Below are 14,699 nucleotides of genomic sequence, written 5' to 3' on the forward strand. Positions count from 1 at the left end.
GACTGGGGAAAAGTCATTTTCTCTGATGAATCCCCTTTTCGATTGTTTGGGACATCTGGAAAACGGCTTATTCGGAGAAGACCAGGTGAGCGCTACCACCAGTCTTGTCTCATGCCAACTGTCAAGCATCCTGAAACCATTCATGTGTGGGGTTGCTTCTCAGCCAAGGGAATGGGCTCTCTCTCAGTCTTGCCTAAAAACACAGCCATGAATAAAGAATGGTACCAGAATGTCCTCCAAGAGCAACTTCTCCCAACCGTCCAAGAGCAGTTTGGCGATCAACAATGCCTTTTTCAAAATGATGGAGCACCTTGCCATAAAGCAAAGGTAATAACTAAATGGCTCAGGGAACAAAACATAGAGATTTTGGGACCATGGCCTGGAAACTCCCCAGATCTTAATCCCATTGAGAACTTGTGGTCAATCATCAAGAGACGGGTGGACAAACAAAAACCTTCAAATTCAGACAAAATAAATGCATTGATTTTGCAAGAATGGACTGCTATCAGTCAGGATTTGATCCAGAAGTTGATTGAGAGCATGCCAGGGAGAATTGCTGAGGTCCTGAAGAAGAAGGGTCAACACTGCAAATATTGACTTGCTGCATTAACTCATTCTAACTGTCAATATAACCTTTTGTTACTCATAATATGATTGCAATTATATTTCTGTATGTGACAAAAACATCTGACAAACACACATAAAAACCAGAGGCCAGCAGATCATGTGAAAATATAATATTTGTGTCATTCTCAAAACTTTTGGCCATGACTGTAAACTTTTGACCTTGTAGTAAGTAATAAAAATGCCTTAAAACATTCTCTGTCTCTCTCATCTGGAATTTGGCAAATATTATTAAATATGGTAATCCTAACTGACCTAAGACAGGAAAGGTTTATTCTGATTTCATGTCAGATATTGAGAAAACAAATGTCTATACTTTCATATTATTATTACTGGTCTCATTCACCTTTGATTATTGCCCCTTGTTTTTATTTTTTATTTATATATATTTGATTTACCTAGTCATCATTTCTTCATGTATGAACATCTGCATTGGGCCATCCCTTAGGACTTGTAATGGGGGGATCCAAACGCAAAATTTCGGTGTCTGTACCGAACACCTACTGTTCGGGCACAGACCTCGAGCATGGATTTCTCCAGGAAGTCTGTGTTTCTGTTCGAGTTCAGCACCCAGAACATCGGTTGTTTCTCACACTGTCACCTGCATGACAGCATAAGAAACACCAGCGGTTCTGATTGGCGGTAATATCATTATCACCGGTCAGAGAACTGCGGTTCATCTGATAGTCAGCAGCTGTGACTGACAGTAAAAAGTTTACTTCCGGTCAAAGTGGCATCAGCTGATGTGAGCACTACTCCCATCAGCCTATACCTGCTGCTGCTAATAACAGAAAAAGCAGTTGCATCTGATGGGAGTATTCATCAGCCAGTGCCTGCGCTATAAATAAATAAAAATAAAAATGATGTGAGGCTGTTCTGTTTTTAATAACCAGCATGGCAAAACTGATAGCTGTGGGTTGCAACCCTCAGTTTTTAGTTTTATCATGGCTGATCAAGAATTCAGCCATCCAGGCTGAAAACCATTGGAGAATGAGCTGCTGCGAGCACAGCGTCATTGACTAGCGGTGACGCCATCGATGTAACCACAGGTAACTACTGCTCCGTTCCCAGCTCACTTCAGTGTGAGCCGGGCCAGTGAACTGTGGTGACCTCAGTGAGAAATTTCTTACGGTGAACTGTGGTAAACTCACTGAGCTCAGCGCTCAGTGAGTTCTGGTACCCGAACCAAACATTCTTTAACTGTTCTGCTGAACCCAACTGACCTAAACATCCAGGGGTTGGCCCATCACTGCTTAGGACCTTTAACTGTCCTGCCCATTTTTCCTTTTGTTTTGTAACCTTGTATGGACTCCTTGTACTGTATTTTTTTTATATGTTTTTTATCTATTATTTAATAAAGTTGTTCACGTTTGCATTTGTGTATGGTCTTGGTCATGCTTCTGTTAACTTCTTTATGTAATCTGAGAGCTGCATGATCTAGGGATGGAGACACTGATTCCAGCAATGTGTCACTCACTAGGCTGCTTGGTGCAGTTTTGATAGAATCCCTGTTTTCTCTTCTGTAGATGTAGCCATAGTCAGAATACTAAGCTCTGCATAACCCTGTCTACACCCCTGAATGGCAGCTTCCTGTGTACAGTGTACATTGTCTCCAAACTGGCAATTAGTGGTGGAGGTGGGATTATATAGGTAAGCCTGACTGACCTGCACATGAGACCTACAGTCATGGCCAAAAGTTTTGAGAATGACACAAATATTATATTTTCACATGGTCTGCTGCCCTCTGGTTTTTATGTGTGTTTGTCAGATGTTTTTGTCACATACAGAAATATAATTGCAATCATATTATGAGAAACAAAAGGTTATATTGACAGTTAGAATGAGTTAATGCAGCAAGTCAATATTTGCAGTGTTGACCCTTCTTCTTCAGGACCTCAGCAATTCTCCCTGGCATGCTCTCAATCAACTTCTGGATCAAATCCTGACTGATAGCATTCCATTCTTGCAAAATCAATGCTTTTATTTTGTCTGAATTTGAAGGTTTTTGTTTGTCCACCCGTCTCTTGATGATTGACCACAAGTTCTCAATGGGATTAAGATCTGGGGAGTTTCCAGGCCATGGTCCCAAAATCTCTATGTTTTGTTCCCTGAGCCATTTAGTTATCACCTTTGCTTTATGGCAAGGTGCTCCATCATTTTGAAAAAGGCATTGTTGATCGCCAAACTGCTCTTGGACGGTTGGGAGAAGTTGCTCTTGGAGAACATTCTGGTACCATTCTTTATTCATGGCTGTGTTTTTAGGCAAGACTGAGAGAGAGCCCATTCCCTTGGCTGAGAAGCAACCCCACACATGAATGGTTTCAGGATGCTTGACAGTTGGCATGAGACAAGACTGGTGGTAGCGCTCACCTGGTCTTCTCCGAATAAGCCGTTTTCCAGATGTCCCAAACAATCGAAAAGGGGATTCATCAGAGAAAATGACTTTACCCAGTCCTCAGCAGTCCACTCCCTGTACCTCTTGCAGAATATCAGTCTGTCCATGATGTTTTTTTCTGGAGAGAAGTGGCTTCTTTGCTGCCCTCCTTGAGACCAGGCCTTGCTCCAAGAGTCTCCGCCTCACAGTGCGTACAGATGCACTTACACCTGCCTACTGCCATTCCTGAGCAAACTCTGCACTGCTGGTAGCCCGATTCCGCAGCTGAAACACTTTTAAGAGACGGTCCTGGCACTTGCTGGTCTTTCTTGGGCGCCCTGGAGCCTTTTTGGCAACAAGGGAACCTCTCTCCTTGAAGTTCTTGATGATGCGATAGATTGTTGACTGAGGTGCAATCTTTCTAGCTGCGATACTCTTCCCTGTTAGGCCATTTTTGTGCAGTGCAATGATGACTGCACGTGTTTCTTTAGAGATAACCATGGTTAACAGAAGAGAAACAATGATGCCAAGCACCAGCCTCCTTTTAAAGTGTCCAGTGGTGTCATTCTTACTTAATCATGACAGATTGATCTCCAGCCCTGTCCTCATCAACACCCACACCTGTGTTAATGGAGCAATCACTGAAACGATGTTAGCTGGTCCTTTTAAGGCAGGGCTGCAATGATGTTGAAATGTGTTTTGGGGGATAAAGTTAATTTTCGAGGCAAATATTGACTTTGCAAGTAATTGCTGTTAAGCTGATCACTCTTTATAACATTCTGGAGTATATGCAAATTGCCATTAGAAAAAATGAAGCAGTAGACTTTGTAAAAATTAATATTTGTGTCATTCTCAAAACTTTTGGCCATGACTGTAGTCAGACAGTGATAATCTCTTGCTATTAAAACACTGATTGTATAGAAACTACAGCATACAGCTTAATATGTTACACATCACTAGAATTAGGCTTTCTGCTCCTATATTATGCTGATATCAGATTAAACAGCAAAAACCTTCTGACAGTTTCCCTTTAAAAAGCGACCCCTAAATTATACTCACACCTGATTGTCTTTAGCTGCACATATATTCACCACCATGGGTCTGCTCCAGACGTAGTCTGCTCCATCAATTTCAAAGTACTAATTTCTAAGTACTTTGAATTAGACTAGAATTCTAGAATGCACTTGGCCACTCATGACTCCTACAGTATTGTCATCATCATCACCATCTGACCGAGATGTTCTTCTGTTCCCACAGGTATGCATTGCTGAATTTCCACCACTTTCTCATGCTCCTGAATTCCCCATGTGGACGGCATTGTATTTTATATGGTATGCATTGCTGAATTTCCACCACTTTCTCATGCTCCTGAATGCCCCATGTGAACTGCATTCTATTTTATATGGTATGCATTGCTGAATTTCCACCACTTTCTCATGCTCCTGAATGCCCCATGTGAACTGCATTGTATTTTATATGGTATGCATTGCTTACCCATCTTCTTGTATCCATAATTGTACTCCATCTTGTTATCTTTGCCACACATCTAAGTGGTTTGTATAACCCCTTCCCCCTTTTATGACCTCTGCTTAACTCTGTGCATTTGGCCTGGGCAGTCACACCACACTTTTCACTCACACCTGATTGTCTTTAACTGCACATATATTCACCACCATGGGTCTGCTCCAGGCGTAGTCTGCTCCATCAATTTCAAAGTACTAATTTCTAAGTACTTTGAATTAGACTAGAACTAGCCATCTCCACCTTTCTCAACTACTTCACCACCTGGCTACTCCATTTCCTTTCTGCTGACATCCCCACCATCATCATGGGCCACTTCAACATCCCCATTGACACTTCCACCCCGGCTGCCTCTAAACTTCTATCGCTCACGGCTTCCCTCGGCCTCAATCAATGGTCCTCTGCGGCCACTCACAAAGATGGTCACACACTGGACCTTATCTTCACCCGTCTCTGTTCCCTCACTAATCTCAATAACTCACCCTTCCCCCTGTCTGACCACAGCCAACTGACATTCTCCTCCCTCTCCTCTCCTACTGCGCAACCCCCGCTCCATAAACTCGCTCACCCTCGCAGGAATCTCAAACACCTCAATTTACAATCACTCTCTGAATCCATTCTCCCTCTTACAGACATAGCTTTCCTTCATGACACAGATGCTGCTGCCACTTTTTATAACACCACAATAACAGCAACGCTTGATTCGGCTGCCCGCCTCACGCAGAGCAAAACTAGAACAATCAACAGGCAGCCCTGGCTGACCAGCCTGACCAAAGAACTGAGACGGGTTTCCAGGGCCGCTGAGCAGAGATGGAAGAGAACCAATTCTACTAAGCACTTCAACGCATACAAGCAGTCCCTTGCCAGCTTTAAGTCCACGCTCTCTGCCGCAAAACAAACTTACTTCGCATCTCTCATATCCTCCCTGTCTCACTACCCTAAACAGCTCTTCAACACTTTCAATTCTCTACTCCGTCCCACAGCACCTCCTCCCCCTCCTCTCATTTCTGCCAAAGACTTTGCCTCTTTCTTTAAGCAGAAGATCGACACGATCAGACAAAACTTTGGCCTGCAGCCCCCAATGCCCCTCTTAGCCGCTCAGCCCTGTTCTGCAAAAGCCAGCTTCTCCACCATGACAGAAGATCAGCTCTCCATCCTTCTGTCAAGATCACACCTCACCACTTGTGCCCTTGACCCACTCCCGTGTCACCTCATCCCTAACTTGGCCACAGTCTTCATCCCATCTCTAACACACCTTTTCAACCTTTCACTTACAAATTATGTCTTTCCCTCATCCTTCAAACATGCCTCAATCATACCCATCCTCAAAAAGCCCTCCCTTGACCAATCCTCTGTGTCTAACTATCGCCCAATATCTCTTCTCCCTTACGCCTCAATACTACTGGAACAGCATGTATATCTTGAACTGCCCTCCCACCTCTCCTCCTGTTCCCTCTTTGACCGGTTACAATCTGGCTTCCGACCGCATCATTCAACTGAAACTGCCCTAACTAAAGTCACTAACGACTTACTAACCGCCAAGAGCAAGCGACACTACTCTGTCCTCCTTCTCCTGGACCTGTCCTCTGCCTTCGACACCGTAGACCATTCCCTCCTGCTACAGACTCTCTCATCTCTTGGCATCACAGACCTGGCCCTATCCTGGATCTCATCATACCTAACAGACCAAACATTTAGTGTCTCCCTCTCACACACCACCTCCTCACCTTGCCCCCTGTCTGTCGGTGTTCCCCAAGGCTCTGTCCTAGGACCCCTACTATTCTCCATCTATACCTTCGGCTTGGGACAGCTCATAGAATCCCACGGTTTGCAGTATCACCTCTATGCCGATGACACGCAGATCTACCTATCTGGACCCGACCTCGCCTCCTTACTGACTGAAATCCCACAATGTCTGTCTGCTATCTCAGCCTTCTTCTCTGCTCACTTTCTCAAACTGAACATGGACAAAACAGAATTCATCATCTTTCCCCCATCTCACTCTACCCCTCCACCAGACCTATCCATCAATGTGAACGGCTGCTCTCTTTCCACAGTCCCATACGCTCGGTGCCTTGGGGTGATCCTCGACTCTGCGCTCTGTTTCAAACCACATATCCAAGCCCTCGCCTCCTCCTGCTGCCTCAAGCTCAAAAATATTTCCCGGATCCGCTCATTCCTCAACCACGAAACCACAAAAACACTAGTGCATGCTCTTATCATCTCCCGCCTTGACTACTGCAACCTCCTACTCTCTGGCCTCCCCTCTAGCACTCTGGCTCCACTCCAGTCCATCCTACACTCTGCTGCCTGACTAATCCACCTGTCTCCCCGCTATTCCCCAGCCTCCCCCCCTATGCCAAGCCCATCACTGGCTTCCTATTGCCCAGAGGCTCCAATTCAAAACCCTAACCATGACATACAAAGCCATCCACAACCTGTCTCCTCCATATATCTGTGACATGGTCTCTAGGTACCTACCCGCACACAACCTTCGATCATCTCAAGATCTCATTCTCTACTCCCCCTTATCTCTTCTTCCCACAACCGCAGACAAGACTTCTCCCGTGCTTCTCCCATACTCTGGAACTCCCTGCCGCAACACATCAGACTCTCACCATCAACGGAAACCTTCAAGAAGAACCTGAAGACCCACCTGTTCCGACAAGCCTACAGCCTGCAATGATCCTCGGTCTACTGAACCACAGCACGACCTGCTCTACCCTCTCCTACTGTATCCTCACCCATCCCTGTAGACTGTGAGCCCTCTCGGGTAGGGTCCCCTCTACTTATGTACTTGTGTGTCCCTTGTCTTACACATGTTTACTATACTTGTCTATATTTCCCCTTTTCACATGTAAAGCGCCATGGAATAAATGGCACTATATACAGTAAATGCATAATAATAATAATAATAATAATAATAATATTTTTGCTTCATTCATCATCAATTCCATTTCTGAAAAACCTCAATGGAAATCAGCAGGACTCTAGTTTCTTGTCTCTAATACGTGCCTGTACCTGATCATAGAAAACATGAATGGGCTGTCAACAGCAACACATAATCTGTACCAATATTTGCAGCATTCAGGCACTAGATATAATGATGACGTGTAGTATGGAGGGCAGACTCGTTACTTATTATACAATGATCAGAGTTTTTTGTTCCTTGCTAGATTCCTAATTCTTTTATCCAGTTCCTGGATTTTAAAGAGTAACAGTCATATTCATTTTTATTTCACAAATCAATAAAAACAAGACATTTTGTAATATATAATATCAGACCAATGTGTTTCTTTCTCCTCCTGGACTGACCTTTAACTCTCAATTCAGGGATAAATTCTGTATTCTGTGCATGTAGATTTTTCCATTACTGAGATACAAAATGACAGTTGCTGCTTTTAATATTCCTTTAAAGGAGCTAGAGGTAGTAAACACTGGAATTCTGCTGCAAGTTCTCCTGAAATAGCAGTTACAGTTCTCCATAGAACTTTATGAGCACCAACTGTCATCTGCTATCTCAGTAATGGGAAAGTCTTTCTTCACTGAATACAGATTTTACCTAAGAATTCTGAGAAATCAGTCCAGGAGATGAAAGATGCAGAGTTCTCTAACAGGATATATTACAAGGTTTCTTATATTTCACATGTGTTAATGATTTATGAAATAAAAATTACCTTTTAACCCCTTCCCGACCCTCACCATACTAGTACTGCTCTGCGGGAACTGCATTTCCGACCAGAGCAATACTAGTACGGCAGCCCGATCACCGTGGTCTCACGCTGAGCGCCGCGGTGATCGGGTGCGGGTGTCAGCTGTATGCGACAGCTGACACCCCGCAGCAAGGCACACGAATGGAGCTAGCACCGATCATGGGCATTTAACCCCTCTGATGCTGCTGTCAGTACTGTCAGTGGCATACAGAACAATCGCGCAGGGAGTGGGCTCCCTGCGCTCTCCCATGAGAACAACGTGTTGCGATCGCATTGTTCCTGTTGTCTCCATGGTGACCCCTGGCTCCAAGATCGCCATGGGGTCCTTCCTGGTCCTGCAGTGAGGTGGCTTGTCAAAGCCTGCTGAGAGCAGGTGCTGGCAAGCCTCCTACACTGCCTGTCAGATCGCTGATCTGACACAGTGCTATGCAGTGTCAGATCAGCGATCTGACGTTATATAGTAATGTCCCAACCTTGGACAATGTAATAAAGTAAAAAAAAAAAATTATAATGTGTAGAAAATTTTTTAAAAAAAAATCCCTAAATAAAGAAAAAAAAATTAAATATTTTACCAATAAATACATATATTTATGTAAATAAAAAACAATAAAAGTACACATATTTGAACACTGTAAAAAATAAATAAAAAACGAGGCAAAAAACAATGCTTTATCATCATACCGCCAAACAAAAAGTAGAATAACAAGCGATCAAAAAGACAGATATAAATAAACGTGGTACCGCTGAAAACGTCATCTTGTCCCGCAAAAAACGAGCCACCACACAGCATCATCACCAAAAAATTAAAAAAGTTATAGCTCTCAGAATAAAGTGATACAAAAATAATTATTTTTTCTATAAAATAGGTTTTAATGTATAAAAGCGCCAAAACATAAAAAATATATAAATGAGGTATCACTGTAATCATACTGACCCAAAGAATAAAACTGCTTTATCAATTTTACCACATGCGGAACGGTATAAACGCTCCCCCAAAAGAAATTCATGAATTGATGGTTTTGTTCATTCTGCCTCTTAAAAACCGGAATAAAAAGTGATCAAAAAATGACATGTGCCCGAAAATGGTACAAATAAAAACATCAACTCATCCCGCAAAAAAAAAGACCTCACATGACTCTGTGGGCCAAAATGTGGAAAAATCATAGCTCTCAAAATGTGGTGATGCAAAAACTATTTTTTGCAAAAAAAAAGTGTCTTTTAGCGTGTGACAGCTGCCAAACATAAAACCCCGCCATAAATAGTAAATCAAACCCCCCCTTTCTCACCATCTTAGGTAGGGAAAAATAATAAAATGAAAAAAGTAATTATTTCCATTTTCCCGATTAGGGTTAGGGGTGTGTTGGGGCTAGGCTTGGATTTAGAATTGGGGGGGTTTCCACTGTTTAGGCACATCAGGGTCTCTCCAAACTCAACATGGCATCTGATCTCAATTCCAGCCAATTTTGCATTGAAAAGTCAAATGGCGCTCCTTCCCTTCTGAGCTTTGCCATGCTCCCAAACAGTGGTTTACCCCCACATATGGGGTATCGGCATACTCAGGACAAATGTACAACAACTTTTGGGGTCCAATTTCTCCTGTTACCCTTGGTAAAATAAAACAAATTGAATCTGAAGTAAATTTTTGTGAAAAAAGTTAAATGCTCATTTTTTTTAAGCATTTCAAAAATTCCTGTGAAGCACCTGAGGGGTTAATAAACTTCTTAAATGCAGTTTTGAGTACCTTGAGGAGTGCAGTTTTTAGAATGGTGTATTTTCTATCATATAGACCCCTCAAAGTGACTACAAATGTGATGTGGTCTCTAAAAAAATGGTTTTGAAAAATTTGTTGAAAAAATGAGAAATCGCGGGTCAACTTTAAACCCTTATAACTTCCTAACAAAAAAAAGTTGCTTCCAAAATTGTGCTGATTTAAAGTAGACATGTGGGAAACATTATTTATTAACTATTTTGTGCGATATGACTCACTTATTTAAGGGCATAAAAATTAAAAGTTGGAAAATTGCAAAATTTTCAAAATTTTCGACAAATTTTGTTTTTTTTCCACAAAAAAACGCAAGTCATATCGAAGAAATTTTACTGCTGTCATAAAATACAATATGTCACAAGAAAATAATCTCAGAATCAGCGGGATCCGATGAAGCCTTCCAGAGTTATTACCTCATAAAGGGACAGTGGTCAGAATTGTAAAAATTGCCCAGGTCAGAAAGGTGAAAACAGGCTGGGTCGCGAAGGGGTTAACCTTATATAGATTTACATTTTTCCTTTTGTTGAGGATTACAATGAGAATGATTGAATATTAGGATATTTATTGATTTGTATACAAAGAGATATAAGGAACATTAAAGAATAATGATTATAAAACACTGATACTGTTGACCAACCTGTCTTCGGCTTCTCTTTCATGGGCGTCATGTAGCCGTCTTCTCCTACAACTCCCCGCGAGGTACGTTCCCGTACAAATGCAGTGGGGTCAGCACTGTATCTTTGCAGACTACTGTCTTCTGGAGGTCGCTCTATATTCTGTTTTCGGAGAGTGCCATTGCAGCAGGTATCTTCAAAAACCTCAGAAGTTGCACCCTGGACTGCAGGAACCTCTGGTATTGGACAAACGGGTGGTCTGTATGGCAGAGTAACTGATTCTTGTGTTGTGTACCCTCCATCTCGATATACAAACTGATTCTGTCAGAGATATAAAAAGTTGCAAAACACAGTTTTACCACACCTTTAAAATTGTTATATACAATGCAGAAGATGCAAATGTACTGCCATGTTAGATCCGGGTTTCTTGGGTCCACCAAAAGATATTAGTGATGAGCGAACGTGCGCGGAACGATCTTAGAGCATGCTCGAGTGCTAATAATATGTCCGAGACCTGTTTGTTCAGTAATCCTTGCATATGTTGCAGCTGTTGAACAGCCACGAGACATGCAGCCACGGGGACCAGAACATGTTTTTTGAGCACGCCAAAGACACTGGATTAGCACCCGAGCATGCTAATACCTTATCCGGGTTTGTTCGCTCATCGGTAAAGGATGTCATTCAAAATTTAAACCAAAAAATCTGATTCTTTACTACTAATTGTTCCTGTGCAATGTATATCTTTATAATACATGTTTTTATATATACAAGTTCTTTTTCTTATTTTGTATCTTTGCATGTGGTTTTTGTATTCAAACTCGCCTGTTTGTTGATCTCGGCAAGCCGGTTTTTCATATCCTTTGCCATTTGTTTATGCTCATTCAGGCTTGGACAAAGCCACATGTAGGTCAAAAACCCATTGCCTGGAGGCTTGTATTTGTTACCCTCCAGCCATTACGTTTTTGCTGTGTCTCTTGTGTCTACCATCACTGCTTTTAAATCTGGACTACATAAAGAAGTTTTTTATGAAGACATGAGTTCTGGCTTTTTCCTTTGATTTATCACTTAGAGCCCTCTGCTGAGCCATGGACAGGTGAGCTGATTGCTCCTTTCTCCTGCATATCATTCAGAGCCCTTGCTATCTATACAGTTTGTGTATGTTCAAAACAAAATGGTTAAAAAATAACCAGAAGAGTGTAAACCCTTAAAATCATTTTATTTCATTTAATATATAGTAAACATTTTTGCATACAAAAATACAACTGGAAAAGAAAAAAGAATGGGCATACCAATAGATATATCATATAGTGTAGTGCCCTGAGCCTTACCAAGCTAGCTGGGTTCAGGATAACAGTATTATAATAATATCAGGTGTTTACTTTCCCCACATGTAGGTCAACAATTATATCCATATAACACCAGAAAGCAAGATGGCAACATTAACTTGAATATAAGCTTGTAAGTAGCGTTCCCACCGCCACAATGCACGTTTCGTCTCAATACTTCATCAGGAGGCATGTGATGTTTAAGAGTTTATGTATGTCAACTTTTGATTGCATTATACACTGTGGACCCAATTCGTCATTGTATCTCAGCCAGTGGATTCCTCTAGTGACTTTTTTATTTGCAACAAATTCATCAAACTATTTGCACTTTCTTTACCATTGTCTTCTATGGTTTTATCTTTCCGCTTTTATGGTCAATGTGGCTTTTCCAGTTGTTTTAGAAAGAATCATGAGATGCAGCTTTTTTTTTTTAGAAAAGTCGCAAACTTTTGAGCAACTCTGTTCCATTTCCCTTCTGAGGTGATTTTATGTATGACAATAACTGATACATTTACGGGAAGGAATTTTTTTCCCCAATGTGAAGCTTACTGTTTGCCACATGGGGTTTTTTTACCTTCCTCTGGATCAACAAGTTAGGACAAGTTAGGATAGGATATGGGTTGAACTAGATGGACTTAAAGTCTCCCTTCAACCTTAATTACTATGTTGCTATGTTACTATGTATTTTTGTGATATTTGCTAATGTTCGATTACAGTAAAATAAAGTAGCTTTAAAAAGGGTATATATCCTGTACTCCACTACGTGTCCTGTGAAGACTTGGTACAACCCTCCATTTGGTGGCAAAAACTGCAAACAATCCAAAGATCTAAGGCATCGCGTAATTTCCTTCCAAAAAGTTTTATTGACACCAATGTACACATCAAAAAAACTATAATGCAATGTTTCTGAACTTTTTCCCACGCTGTCAGTTCTCCTCAGGTCAGCCGGGGAGTCCGCGCAGCCTCAGTGACGTCAGCGGTAGTCACTGAGGCTGCACGGGGTCCCTGGCTGACCTGAGGTCAACTCAGGAGAATGGGAAAAAGTTCAGAAACTTTCCCACGGTTATTAGTTCATCTCCGGTTAGCCGGGATGCCTGCTCAGGCATGATTTTATTAATTCTGCAGTGGTTTACAACGGGGACGGTAGCATTAGCACCCGTCTCCATTGTAAACTAGTTAACCCCATGTGATGAATTGCAGCGGAGGACCTGACTGAATGGCGGAGAGGTATGTATATTGTTGGTTTCTTATTTTATTTTTGTTACAGAACAATGGCTTTGTTGGATTAGCAGATTAATAAATGTGGTCAAAAACTTTGTGTGATTATTTTATTAAAAGAATTTTTAATTAATGTGTGTCTTTTTTTAACCCTTTACTATTCTAGGGTTAATAATAGATAGGTGTCTTATTGACACCTCTCCATAATTAACCCGGCTTAATGTCACCTTTCAATAGCAAGGTGACATTAGCCCATTAGCCACTGCTAAAGGCAATGGGAAAAGAGAGGCTAAGTGCCAGAAAAGGCACATCTTATAGATATGCATTTTCTGGGGTGGCTGAGGGCAGATTTTTTTTAGCCAGGGGGGCAAAAACAATGGTTCCTCTCTAGGCTATCAATATATGCCCTCACTCACTGGCTTTCCCTCTCTGGCGGAGAAATTACCGCGGGAGCCCACGCATTTTTTTTCAACAAATTTACCAGTTAATTTAACACCTACATGTCCCAAATTTTACACACATACCCTAATCTAATTATTAGTCAAAGACATACTGTATAAAAAAATAAATGAAATGAAATGGTTTACTGTATGTAAGCTATGTGTCACATCCTTTCGGGTTTTGTAATGATTTTACAGAAGGCGGCAATTGATTTAGCGGCTATTCTGCTATGTAGAACTCTATGAAATATAAATACACATATATATATATTCATGCAAAGAGAAAAGGTCGCACTCATCGAGATGGAAATTTCACTGATTTATTGACATATCATAAACATGTCAAGTCGGGGGAGTGACATAAGGAGTGCAAGAAAGGCTGACAACGGCCGTTTCGCGCTGCTCGAGCGCTTCAACGGGTCAAACAGTGGGGGGAAGTGCCGGGTTCATATGCAAATCACATCACTCCGTACCTCCTCCCTCCACAGCTGCTGTCTAAATGACATTGGTGAATTAAAAACATGCTGAGATGCATTACAACATACAAAAGCATAAATACAACTTACTGCACAAGCAGAAAAATGGTTACATCAAGAGATAAATTACAATGCATATTCATGTATCAAAGACTACTGTTATTTTCATATGTCGAAAACTACTATTTTTTTCTTTTCTTTTTTTTCTTCTGGAAAACATCTACAATCATATGTATTCAGAGACCAAACTGTCTCACTATTATTATAATGAACTATTAATATACTCACAGAAAGAGAAAAAACAAAAAACGTGAAAACGCACAATGTATATGTGCACGTATACTATACAAACAAAAAACAAGTCACTAAACGATTCAAATGTTATGGGAAAGAAAACCCACCAAATTCAAAAAGATGTCTTTGCCTCAAATATGTGGAAGTTCATCAAACTGCAATAAGAAACTCCAGAAAAAAGGTACCAACCAGAAAAGCCACATTTATACATATGTGACCTAGTTCTCCTATCAACATCAAGGGAAATGAGGGAAAATATGAACTCCTTCATAAAAAAAACAGCCATGTCTATTCTATCATTAAAACCCAGCGGACCTGTCGCCTGTGTATTCATA

General features: G+C 41.4%; 1 protein-coding gene across 1 annotated transcript in view; it reads right to left on the reverse strand.

The window, feature by feature from the left end:
• The window catches only part of ERBB4 (erb-b2 receptor tyrosine kinase 4), a 1,457,122-nt gene that overhangs the window by 12,911 nt on the left and 1,429,512 nt on the right, over positions 1-14,699 (reverse strand). The window contains exon 27 of the mRNA XM_073553209.1: positions 10,635-10,932. Coding sequence (XP_073409310.1) covers positions 10,635-10,932 — 298 coding nt within the window. The remainder of the gene's footprint in view (positions 1-10,634; positions 10,933-14,699) is intronic.

Source organism: Dendrobates tinctorius, unplaced genomic scaffold (assembly GCF_039654945.1).
Source record: "Dendrobates tinctorius isolate UK_male_01 unplaced genomic scaffold, ASM3965494v1 ptg000199l, whole genome shotgun sequence".
NCBI classification, from domain to species: Eukaryota; Metazoa; Chordata; class Amphibia; order Anura; family Dendrobatidae; genus Dendrobates; species Dendrobates tinctorius.